Raw genomic sequence first — 12761 nt, forward strand, 5'->3', positions numbered from 1 at the left:
AAGTAAAACCTGGATTGTTTTTGGTTATTTTCTATGAGTTTGTGGATATGTCGCCCCTGGCAGTTTTTAAGTTCCTGTCTATAGCTGGACATACTGTTTTCCACGCAATTCTAAAAAATCTTCCGTTAGTTTTTTCTCCATTTGGCGCTCAAGACTCACGAAGCTTCTTTCTTGAGAGCGTGGTATTACTGTTGTACCATGGCACAGTACGTTTTTCTAACCTTTTCAATTTGATGGGGGCAAATTAGCTTCTATGTATTAGAGAAGATAGTGCCCATGTTGCCAGTCATTTCATCTAGTTCTATGCGGATTTATGCCGTAGTACACAGAGCAGTTGAGATAAATCAGGCAGGTTATTTGCAGAATCTGTCTTTGGTGGCTGGAACAATAGTTCTGCCCGGACGATAACGGCGAAGCTAATATAGTTATTATCATCAATACCAGAATGCAATGGACGCTATAATGGTCATGTAACGGTATCATCACTTTGAGGTACGATATCTATGTCAGTAAGATCGATTCCATGCGATATAATTAAGTCTAGAGGCGTATGATTAAAAACGATGAGTGAAGCCCGGCATTTACTTTGCTTTACTCCAAAACAGTTTAATAAGTTAGTAAACGCAAGTCCTAATGCATCATTTGTATTATCAATATGAATGTTAAAATCGAAAATTAGCACTTTATCAGCGGTAACCAACAGGTCTGGAGAGGAAATCTCCAAATTCTTTTTAGAATTCTGTATATGGCCCTGGTGGTCTATACACAGTAGCCAGAGAAAGAGATACAATAGATTTCTTTGCATATCTGACATTGCAACATAAATATTGCCATAAGCATTTCAAATGATTTAAACCTGTATCCTGTTTCTGGGGTAACACTAGAGAATATTACTATATATTGTTGCAACACTCTCCCCCAACACGGACCAGTCCAGATCGGGCTCATGCGGTTATAACAGTAGTTTGATGGAGTAGACTCATTTAGGACCAATATAATCATTTGGTTTTAGCCAGGTTTCAGTCAAGAGTACATCAAAACTATATGATCTGTGATCATTTCATTTTACAATAACTGCTTTGGGTGTGAGTGATCTAATGTTTATGAGCCTCAAACTTTAAAAATTGTTTTGTTCATTTATTTTTAATGCTTTTCTGGTTTAATCAATGATAAGATTTTTCTAGATCCTACATTAAATTTATATTTTGACCTCACGACTGGGAACATATTGCTACAGTCTTAATAGATTGACAGCGAAGTACTTCTAACATTTAAGCGGTAGAACAAAGCCATCATAGCAGTTATTTGAGAATTGGCTTTACTAGTCATAATGGAGCCGTGAGAGTCCTGGAGATGTTGTCAGAGAGATATTCCGGGTTCCACTCTGCTGGGTGCAGGCCATCAGCGCAAAAAGCCTAGGTCGCCTCCAGAAAAGATTCCACTATTAACAAAGAGCAGTTTCTGCTCTTACACCATGACAATAACCATTCATTTAAAGCAAAAGTCTACTGAACCTTTCGTGTCCCGTTTACGCTGCGGGCAGCGGTCCTGATTGACGATGATCGCCGCCGCTGGCGTGTTGCGCGAACCCGCCTCGATCAGGCCCTGAAGTCCCTCTTCAGCGCCTCCGCCTCTGCCGCTGCAGTGTCGTTAACCCCGGGCGTGAGCTACGCACCGCCTGGGGCCTTTCGGCTGGCCTTCAGGATCACCGCGTACTGCGCGAGAAACATCACAGAACACGCAGCACCAGGAGACAGTGAGTGTGCACTTTACCTTCGGGCTAACGAGCACGGACGGTCGCATCTTTCAGCGGAGTCTCCGACGATCAGCTGCGCTCAGCTGCCTGGCCTCAAGGGAGGGGGAGAGAAGCCGGTTCCCGCGGAGATCTCGGCCAACCTGGAGGGCGTCGCCGCCTCGGGCCTGGCTCGCTGGCCCCTCCGGCCATGATGCACCCAGGGTCCGCGGGAGTCCCCGCCGGGCGGAAGGACATCTGGGCAGATCGCCATTCCTGGGTGCACCGCCCAGTGCAGAGTACCACCACGGGTGGAAAGTGGTGGACTGTTAGCAGCGCTACTGTATACTTACTCCTGGACTTGTGAGCCGCCAGTCCGGAGGTTTCCCCCAGCTGGCTCTCCTCACATTTCCTCAGCTGGGCCTGCCTCTGCTCCAGGACCCGGAATCTGCTTCTCCACGGCCCTGCAGCCGAGCCGCCGCAATCAATGCAGCTCAACGGTCAGCCACCTGCACTCAAAAGGTAGACAAACATCCACCATTAAAGCAAGTAACAGCGGAGTAAAGCAATTGTAATGTGTGTGAATAGAGTATTAGCTTATGCACGCTGGTTTAGCGACAACCACGCTTGGTGATGCTAATGGGCTATAAGCTACCAGCGGACTCCGGAAATCAAAATAAAAAACTAGTGATAACAAGGCAAGGCTTGATTGTTTTTGTTGTAGAATACGATAGAGGATATATTCACACGTTATAGAAACGAAAATGGTGTATAAAATAGATTTCAACAATAAAAAAAAATAGACGATGAACGCTTCTACTATTATACAATCCGATTTTTTTCTCTACAGTTTACTTTCACTTAAGACATAATCGACAGTTTTTTCGAACATACTTTCAAAGACGGGTATTTTGACATATTTTGTATGTGTTTGTCGGTACAAGAGCAAAAAGAGGCGATTTGTTCAGGCATTTTGAGACGCCTCTCTCTGCATGAGCCCTGAACACCAGAACACCGCGGTGCTGAATTGGGCTCCTTCACATCCTTTTCTGTTTGTTTAAACAACTGGCGCATTTGTATTTGTTCATTCAGGTGCAGGAGGAACTTCCGCAAAGAGCCCAGTTCAGTGTTTGCCGTCTGTGACATGTATTTTCATGCGGCGCGACCTAACACAGCGCCGCAGTAACTTACAGTTGAGCTTTTCCGCTGCCTTGTGTTTTTGAATGCGTTTAAACCTTTAAATGTTTAAATTGGCAAGTTGCAAGGCTTAAAAACACATAAAAAAGATAATCTTTCGTGACAACACGCAGCAGTGGCCTGTCAACTGTCCTGGGGTGCATTTCCCAAAACCATAGTTACTAACTAAGTTACCAACTTTGTTGTTTGCAATGCAATTTCCCATTGCCAACCAACTAAGTTGCTAACAGGTTAGCAACTATGGTTTTGGGAAACGCACCCCTAATCGTCTTTTTAGGCTGGCCTCAGCCGTGGGCCCCTATAGCGACGGCCCATATATACACATCTAATCTGTTAGCAAATAGTAAGCATATTTTGGCGTGCTGTCCTGGGGGGAGGGCTCCAGTGCCCGAATATAGCCCTAACTGAAGAACTCCCCTGTCCCTAATGTGGGATAAAAACAGATTAGGAGTGAGGAGTTGGGGTGGAGGAGGGATGCTGGAAAACTTTAGCCAGGACAGAGGTAAGTAGGCTGCATATATACACACGTATTGTGCTAGTTAAGATGGGTAGCAAAGCGAAGTTGCACCTGTGCCAAATTGGTTGATTATCTGATCGTGTTCCTCCAGACCTTGTTACAAACTTATCATTTTCACGAAGTTCACCTCGTACATCTAATCTGTTAGTAATAGTAAGCATATTTTGGTGTGCACTGTCCTGGGGGAGACTCCGAGCCCGAATATAGCCTGAACGAGGAACTCCCCAAAAGAAGCTTAAAGGCATGGGACAGCAGCCAGAGAGCAGAAATCTTTAGTTGCCCTTCAAAAAAATATGGCATGCTGAAAAGAGAAAGGTGCAGAAGCGACGGTGTAGAGCCTGTGCAGTGCGACGTGAGCTGCGTCGCTGCATGGCGATCGGACTGGCTTGAGCCCTACGTGCCGCCATAAAAAAGGGAGCACGATGGCAGATATCAAATAGAGGACTCTTGCTGCATCGAAGGGCTGGCGGCTCTGTTGCACCGGAAGGAAGAGTCCCTCTTGCACGCTTTGAATATGAGACAGCCGTTTGACGCGACCGGATGGAGGGCTCACTACGACGAGAAGGGAGCCCAGCTTTGCTGCACCGGGAGGGAGAGCCCTGTCCGATGCTGAATGAGCAAGGAGACGGCTGATGGATGGAGGGACTCGCGCTAAGTCCCCGGTTGGATGCGGCGTCTGCTGCACCCGAAGAAGGAGAGTCCCTCTTGCGGCTGAAGTCACGAGGCGCAGTTTGACGCATCTGATGGAGGGAGCTCTCACTGCAGCTGAAGGGGAAGTCTGTAGCTCTGCTGCAATCGGGAAGAAAGCCCTGTCTGCCGCTGAACACGCAGCATAACCTCAGGCGATTAGACAGAGGGCTCACCCCTGCGACGAGAAGTGAGCCGAGGATCTGCTTTCGCAACCGAAGGAGAACTCGTCCAGATGCTGAATAGGCAAGGAGAATTGATACGTGACTGATCGTAGTCGGATGGAGTGCTCCCATTGCAGCCGGAAGGGGAGCCAGCTGCTCTGGCTGCACGGGAGAAGCCCTGTCTGCCGCTGAGCTTGCGCAGCTGTAACTCAGACTCCATTGCATCAGAGGGCTCACCCTGCGACTAATCGGCGTGGCAGTCTACGTAACCGAAGCTGGGAGCCCTTGTCCGATGCTGAATAAGCAAAAAGGCAGCGACTGATGGAGGGACTCCGCGGCCAGATCGAAGGGGAGCCTGCAACTCTGCTGCACGGGTGTGAGCCCCGTCTGCTGCAGAGCGCATAACCTTTCGAAACAACGAGACGGAGGGGTCCTTTTCGCTAATCCCAGAAAGACGCTGACCTACTGCGCCGGAAGGGAGAGCCCTGTTTGATGCTGAATAAGTAAGGTAGCGCGGACTGATGGAAGGGACTCCCACTTCCGCTACCCGAAGCAGCCGACAGCTTCTGCTGCACCGGATCCCCATCTCACGCAGCCGAAACGCATCATAACTCGAGAGCGACGGGCCGGTTAACCCTGCGACCCGAAGGGGAGCCGGCCGAATCTGCTGCACGGAAGGGAGCCCCGTCCCAATGCTGATTAAGCAAGGAGGCGCGACTGATGGAGGACTACCGCTGTGTCCAAAGGGAGCTGCTTGTCTAAGCGTAACGGAAGGGAGAGTCTCCTTAGCTGGCTGGATACAGGCGTGATTTGATGCATCGGATGGAGGGCTCTCGCGGCTTAATCGAAGAGGGGCCTGCGACCTGCTGCACCGAAAGAGAGGAGAGCCACGTCCGATGCTTGAGCCAAAGGCAAGGAAGATTTGAAGCTTGTGGCTGAGAGCCCTTACTGTGACCAAAGCTGAGCGGTGACTTACTGCGTTAGGAAGGAGAGCTTCTAATTAATTGAGTAAACAACATGATTTAATTTAGCTGCTGTAGTTGCTGCGATCGCGAGAAATGTGAGTGGCTGGACAAATTTTTCTGCAGGTAAGCCTGATTGAGCAAAGAGATAAGTTTTAAGTGTTTTGGAACCAAAGGCGATGTAACTGGATGGTTAAGAGTCGTCGACAAAGAGAGGGGTCAGTGCGTGGATTTATATTGATTGTTCCTGAGTTAGACATAAGAGAGGGGAGAGCCTGATAAGGTTGATTGGAAGGGAGATTAAAAATTAATATGTAGTGGCCTTTCCTTTCTTGGTCCGTCTTACTTTGTTTAATGAAGTAAGTGATAGTTTCTGCTTATCAAGTATGGACAAAATCCCGAGATTGTCTGGTGGAGTTTGGGGTCGAAATTAGAGGTTATTGCGATTTGAGCATCTCAGAAAACCGAAGCAGCCAATAAAAACATGACATCAAGGGGACGAGCGGTATGGCTTGAATGGTACCCTGTGAGGAGATTTTTGGATGCCGTTTGTAAGGATGTCCAGAGTTATAGGTTGTCTGGAATCCGGGTTTGATGGTCGAGAGCGCTGAATTCATTTGATTAGAAGAGAAGTTTGAGAATTATTTATTTCGGGGGAGGAAAAGCTGTAGATTAGTTAATGCAAAATTGAAACGTCACTTTAGTAACCTTTAATAGACCATGCTTGGAGGTTTCTTCTAGGATTTAAAAGGTAGGAAATAAATTAAGGTTAGTGATGGGTCTGCCTCCAGAGCCAGCGCTCTGAATTTCTGTGAGAATCTGAGATTTGATGGTATTAGGGACAGGAGGACGTTCCGGAGTGGCAGCATTCAGTGGAGTAGGTAGAGGGGCCACTGTGAATAAAGTATACTGAGGTTTAGTTTGGGTAGAAAGAGTTAGAAGAAGGAAGATAAGGAGGGGTACGTGTATCGTTTAGCGGGAGGCAGCCTCACGCACAGATGCCAGCCCCCTGGTGCTTGGGGAGGCCCATAGGAAGAGAAAGATTGAAATAAGGGGAGGGCCATAACCATTTATGCGAGGCAGCCTCAATGTACAAGCTGCCAACCCCTGGTGCTTAGGGGAGGCCATAGGAAGAAAGATTGAAATAAGGGAGGGGCCATAACCATTTCGCGGAGGCAGCCTCCGCATGGGATTAGCTCCTGGTGCCCAGGGGAAGCCGTAGGAAGAGAAGAGAGCAGATGGAAATGGGGGAGAGCCAGTATGCTTGTGTTGCTGGCTGAAAATGCCCTCACTTGGGCATCTGCAGCAAGGAGAAGCTGCTGGCCATTGATGGGGAAAAGAACAAGTGGAAGGGTAACAAAAATAAGGTGACTGACCTTGGCTAGTGGAGGCAGCCTCACGCTAGCCGGGTAGTAGAGTGAAAAATAAAAGGAGGTTGGGAAACCATGCCAGTGAGCAATGTTGCATGCGGTGCGGCAGCTGACTGTGCTGCAGTGATTGGTTGAGAGGAGGAGGAAGGCATTGCAGTGTGAGGAGCATCTGAATCTGGGCCGAGGCCCAAACTTGACGGCCTGCTGCGTCTTGAAGCTCGAGGGGAGCCAGTAGAACCTTGATCCTGAAAGACAATGTAATATAAATGAAGTAGGGGAGCTATGAGGAAGATGGGCCTGGGCAGCTGTTGTCAGTAGAGGCATCCTGACATTTAACTAACGGCTACTCTGGACTGAGTGTCTGCTATGGAAGCTAGGAGGCAAACTGAAAGAAAAAAAGAGGTCATTAGAAAACAGGAGGAAAAAGCCTGAAATGTGGCCAGGCCTGAGTTGCAAGCGGAGACAGCCTCCGCAGCCTCTTCCCAGCTGCTGTAGGCGACGGGGAGGGAGTGGGGTTTGTGACTTCCTGAAGAGTCTGTGCAACCTCAGCCTCATGCTAGCATCTGCTATGGGAGGTGGAGGCAACTGACGTCACCATTAAGACTTGTCAACTCGTAAGTACGAAATTTCCAGGAGGACTTGAACACAGCAGAAGATGCTGACGAGCCTGTGCAGCCTGCACAGCTAGCAGAAACAGCCTCAATACCAGCATGTGTTATGGGAGCTGGAGACCACTGAAAAGAAAGGTTAGAAGTAGCAGGAGAAATATGACAACTTTAACATTTAAAAAACGTGATAGAATGAAGAAAAGACACTTTTCCTCTTAACCACACAAAAAGTAGTAAGTATTGAAACAGCCAGCCCAGCCACACATCAGCTGGTAGAGACTTGGAGTGAGGTGCCTAGCAGTATGCACAACGCATGCAAATTAGGTTGCTAGTTGCACTTGTTCAATAATTTTAATGGTTTCTTTATGATACACCTTGGTTGTTAGTTTGCCCCTATAATTGTAAATTATTTAGGCCGGCCTGTTGAACTTTTTTCACCGAAAATCAATTTCCATCTTCTCTGTCTATCTGAGTATAATATGCAATTTAAAATACAGGAAAAATGCTATTGAAAAAGAAATTAATACAGAAAATGTGAGTAATTTCATTGTGTGTTCTATTAACAGTTTTGCGTCATGGTTACAACAATGACATCAACATCCATGATGTTCTCCTGTTATTTAAAAACTTCTAGCAACAAACAACCTACCTTTAGTAAACGTAATTTGCCAAACTTCTTACCTTTGCAACACGGCCTGCTCCGTTAGCGGAAGCAGCCTCGCGCTAGTGACTGCTACAAGCATAATTAATAATAGTATTTATGTATATAGCTACACGAGCTGGAGGCCTGGCTACATGCGGGCTGAGCGCCGGAAGAGCCACGGGTGAAAGTTATTGAGCCGAAGCGGGAAGCGAATGAGGTTTTGCTGCGGTGAGAACTGGGGCACGACCCTGGCTCATTTGAGACCTGCCTTTGCGACCCAGAGCTCGAGAAGAGCCGGGTCTTGTGCGAGACGGTGGTGGTGGTGAGTGAGGCAAGCTCGGGGCTTTGCTCGATGTATTGGCGGACTTGGATTATTTGCAGGGTGAAGAATGTACAGATCCGCTTTGTTTACCCTCCGCGAGAATAATTTGTCTGAATAAATCAGTGTTTGCTTCAGGCTTAAACACTATCCACTTTCCGATCGGATAATATATTTGCATGGCTGAATGATACGGGGATGTCAGGGAAGAAGTTGAGTCTCGCCAGTTTGAGTGGAGGTTCAGCCTCGGCGTTGTGGAGAGCGTGCTCGGCGGCAGTGACTGGTGGAAAAGGAGTGAGCCTAGGGCCTGCAGGTTGCGACTGAGGATACAAAAAATCCCCAGTACAGGTCTCGTCTTTGTACGGAAAAAATTAAGTCTGTGATCTTAAGACCAAAGGAGCAAAACCGAATGCCGGAAAACTGTCGCAGGATAGAGGTAAGTAGGCTGCATTTATATACACGTATTGTGCTAGTTAAGATGGTTAGCTAAACGAGTTGCACCTGTGCCAAATTGGTTGATTATCTGATCGTGCTCCTCCCGAACCTTGTTAATAAAACATCATATATATATATATATATATATATATATATATATATATATATATATATATATATATATATATATATATATATATATATATATATATATATAATACATAATACATCTTTTCCAAATTAAATACGATTTTTTTTCCCCCTTTTTGAGTTACGCATTATAAGTGTAAAATAAACCATATATTACATTAATATATATAGGCCTAAATAAAATATAAACATTAATAAAGTGTAATAAAATAAGTCGTTTAGCTGGCTTCGGTTTTAAATTTGAACATTTTAACCTTCCTAAGATTTGTTAGTCATCAACAGGAACGCAGTTTCACTACAGCAGGTGTGAGGAAAAAAAGAGGAAGAAAGAGAGACTTGTATACACAAACGCTCTCGAATAGATCTAATTTTGACCTTCTGAAATTCCTTCGAGAGTATGGCTACTTAGTCAAATGAAACACTCGCCCAGCATATTTGCATATATAAGCAAAGCAACGTTTCTTAGACATTAATTTAAGTAAGTTCTCTTTTATTGTCTCCCTTAGGAGAAATTTATCATAGGCAACCGGGAGAGCAGATCACACACACACACACACACACACACACACACACACACACACACACACACACACACACACACACAAATACATAAATAATAAAATAAATAAAAATAAAAATAAATACACCATTCCAAAACATACAGGTATAATTCCCACACAATCCTAATAATACACTAACATTGCATGTTGCCCATCACATTACCCTCACCCACACAACAAGTTCAATCACTTATTCAATTTTGGATAGAATTAAAAGGAATCTTAAGTGTATTAATGAGCATGCTACATATTAAGATGATACAATTTTATCAGATCACAGAATAAACAGTGTTTGTAAAATGGGCATTTTACGACATGGCATTGACATTTGTTTTGAATTCTTTGTAGCTCATCAAGCTTGTTAGAAACTGCACATGGGTGGTTCAGTTTATTACTGTTTGGCTATTATTAAGAATAAAAAAATCCTTGAGTACTCGACAGTTTGCAGCTGCTGAATGTGAGATGTTCATCTGCTCTTGTGGATCCCCAGAATCCCCAGAGATGAAATATTCAAATACAACACCCACAAACCAAGAGAGAAACACACAATAAAATGTGATGTGAAACATTGCAATGCACGTTTGCATTACCATAAAATATGAGTGCAGTTTGAATCGGACTAAAAATAACATAAAAAATAATTGTAAAAATTGAGATTTTTCAAATCTGTTTGAGATATGACTCTTTTCAAAATATTCCAAAGGTGTTCAAAAGCTTTATTTATTAATCTGATTGATTTATAAATTCATCAGAAATCTACAGATGTTTTTACCCTCATACTTTTAGATAAGCAGCAAACACATCAAGATTGAGGTCATGGCTGTTTATTCTTTTACATAATATTCTCACATTTTAGTATGTCCTGAGGGATCTCTACCAATATCACAGTAATATCTACTGAAAATCCAAGATAATGTCATTTGCAGTAAGAGGCTGATATTATATTCAAAAGAGTAAAAAGTCATTTTGAGATATAAGAAGATTTTATTGATATGTGTACATATTTGTCAGTGTTTTCACAAATGTGTGCACAGAGGCAAATTATGTAGTTTCAACATCTCGGAAAGCCTCTATGTTTTTTAGACAAGCGTACAGAAAGACAGGAATAGACAGAGCAAAAGAGAAATAGAGATGACATGGTTATTTTTCTTTTTTGATTTCTAAATACATTAGACTAACATTTAATTACAGTCACAAAACAAACAAGAAACCTTGGGGTCTTCACAAGTTCTTTTAACAAATCATCACTGCTTCACCTGGGAAAAATAGATATTTATAGTTAATAACACATTAAAGACAAAATCCAATCTAAATTGAAGCATGCATAAAACACTAACAACATACAGTAAAAGTTCCAAAAGGCGTCATCTTACTTAAAATTCTCTGCACGATATTTAATAATATTTGTATTACCTTGAAGAGGCTGAGCACAGCACTGTAGGTCAGAGAGAAGAGGAAGAGGAAGATAAATGAGGTGGGCAGGGACCAGAGACTTCTGAACTCATCCTCCTCAAGAACATCTTTATTGCAGTCCAGAGCAAAGCCTGTCTCTGGCTCAGGTGGCTCACCTGAAAAAGAAAACACATGTACAGGACACATATGTATGGTGTGCAACACATATATGAGAACATAACACATACATCCTGAATGTAAAGTCCAGTATTATTAGACTTCTAGTTAGTAACACTTAAGCACATGATGGCTTTATCTACTGCATATGTGTACTCAACAATTCATTTGCACACACAACTGAGTGTACACTGAAGAGACAAACATACAGTTATAGTCCTGTCTGTTGATATTGATAGTGCATTAGAACATACACTTTATTAAAATATGCAAAGGTATATTATTACATTTATGGTATGCTTATCAAGTAACTTACTATTTTCAACTGACATACTAATAATACAAGTGCACATAAAAATATCACATATAACATCTGTATGTTTTATTGATTGAAAAGGCCAATAATTCCTTGTAATTTTTATGGTTATCTTTAGAACTGAATAAGTGGCTTTACTAAAGACAGACAAATAAATAAAAATAAATAAATTATATATATATATATATATATATATATATATATATATAATATATATATATATATATATATATATATATATATAGTATAAATGCTGAGGAAAAAACAAACAAACGGGAGCAGAAAGTGAAGCACACCAAGTTTCTGAATAGAAAAACAATGTGAGAGCTGGACTGAATCATGCAAACACAAATATTTATTGCTTGTAAAACAACACAAAAATGGCATGTTATATTATAGGCTAAGAGCAGTACAGTAAGCACAGAACAAGACATAAAGAAGCTCTATGATAATGTTCTGACAATGTTTTCATGTGACCATATTTACTTACATGCAACATGTAAGTAAATATCAAATTAAACATTAAGTCTTGAGTGTAATTTGACTTTGGTGTTTGAACCATGCAGTAAAGTGATACAGACATAGAGACAGAAATATGCACATAAAACAACATTGAAGACACTTTACAAAATCTGATGAGAGAGCAACAGGACAAAAGCACTGGAACACTGAATAACAGATGAACAATGATAGTTTGGGAATGCTTGCACATTAATCACATGCAACTTCTTTCTGTTTACTTTTGCTTGTTGACACTTGTAATGGAGCATTTATATCTTTCATGTTGGCATGTTTGACTGCACAGGTGATGGTGGTGCTGAGCTTTTCATACTCTTCTTTTGTCATTGTTAGGATGCTGAAAACAGACATGGAGTCGTTTTGATGGATGGGAGCACTGGTTGCGCCCTCTATGTAATGTTTTTCATTAATTATCCACATGATATAGACATCGCTGAGTTTAGGACTAGTGACCTCACACACATGAGTGACACGATCTGTGTCAATACTGTCAGGACTGTAAATGAAAACAGTGGGTTTCTGTCCATCTGAATTGGAGAAAATGATAACAATTCATCAAACAACAGTAATAGTGCAAAAATAGTGAAACAATTATTGTGTACAGAGCCAGTTAAACATCTTACACAGCAAAAAAGCATCCCATAGTGTTTAAGCATTCTTGCATTTTTGCCAGAAAATAAAATAGTCAAATTTTTCAGCATCTACGAATACAGAGTCACAACCTTCAGTTTTAAAAGCTTTAAACTGGTGACTTACCTCCATTAAAATTGATCACCTGTTGGATTTTGTTGTTAGTTTTTTTGTCAGAGAGGGTGCAGGTGACCTTTTCACCATCAAACCATTTCTTTGTATCAACAGTGACATTGTGTTTTCTTATAAACTGTGAAATATCTTCATAAAACTTGACTTCTCCTGGTGTGACAGTTCCATTGCATGACACTGTGGCTTCTTCCACTACATCCTTTGTATCTCCAGAAACAACAGCTTCCAAGACAACTTTCCCTTTTACAAAT

The 12761-nt window shown here is 42.8% G+C and overlaps 1 long non-coding RNA gene, 1 pseudogene and 1 gene segment (V, D, J or C); 1 reads left to right on the forward strand and 2 right to left on the reverse strand.

Moving 5' to 3' along the window:
• Positions 1-12761, forward strand: part of LOC122143901 — a 355125-nt pseudogene that overhangs the window by 230816 nt on the left and 111548 nt on the right.
• LOC122143908 overlaps positions 1-12761 on the reverse strand; it is a 299947-nt gene that overhangs the window by 181602 nt on the left and 105584 nt on the right. The gene's annotated exons all lie outside the window — the stretch shown is intronic.
• The window catches only part of LOC109081985, a 58396-nt gene continuing 56135 nt past the window's right edge, over positions 10501-12761 (reverse strand). Inside the window, 1 exon segment of the C gene segment in view lies at positions 10501-10600. Coding sequence covers positions 10589-10600 — 12 coding nt within the window.

This window comes from Cyprinus carpio, unplaced genomic scaffold (genome assembly GCF_018340385.1).
Source record: "Cyprinus carpio isolate SPL01 unplaced genomic scaffold, ASM1834038v1 S000006530, whole genome shotgun sequence".
Classification (NCBI taxonomy): Eukaryota; Metazoa; Chordata; class Actinopteri; order Cypriniformes; family Cyprinidae; genus Cyprinus; species Cyprinus carpio.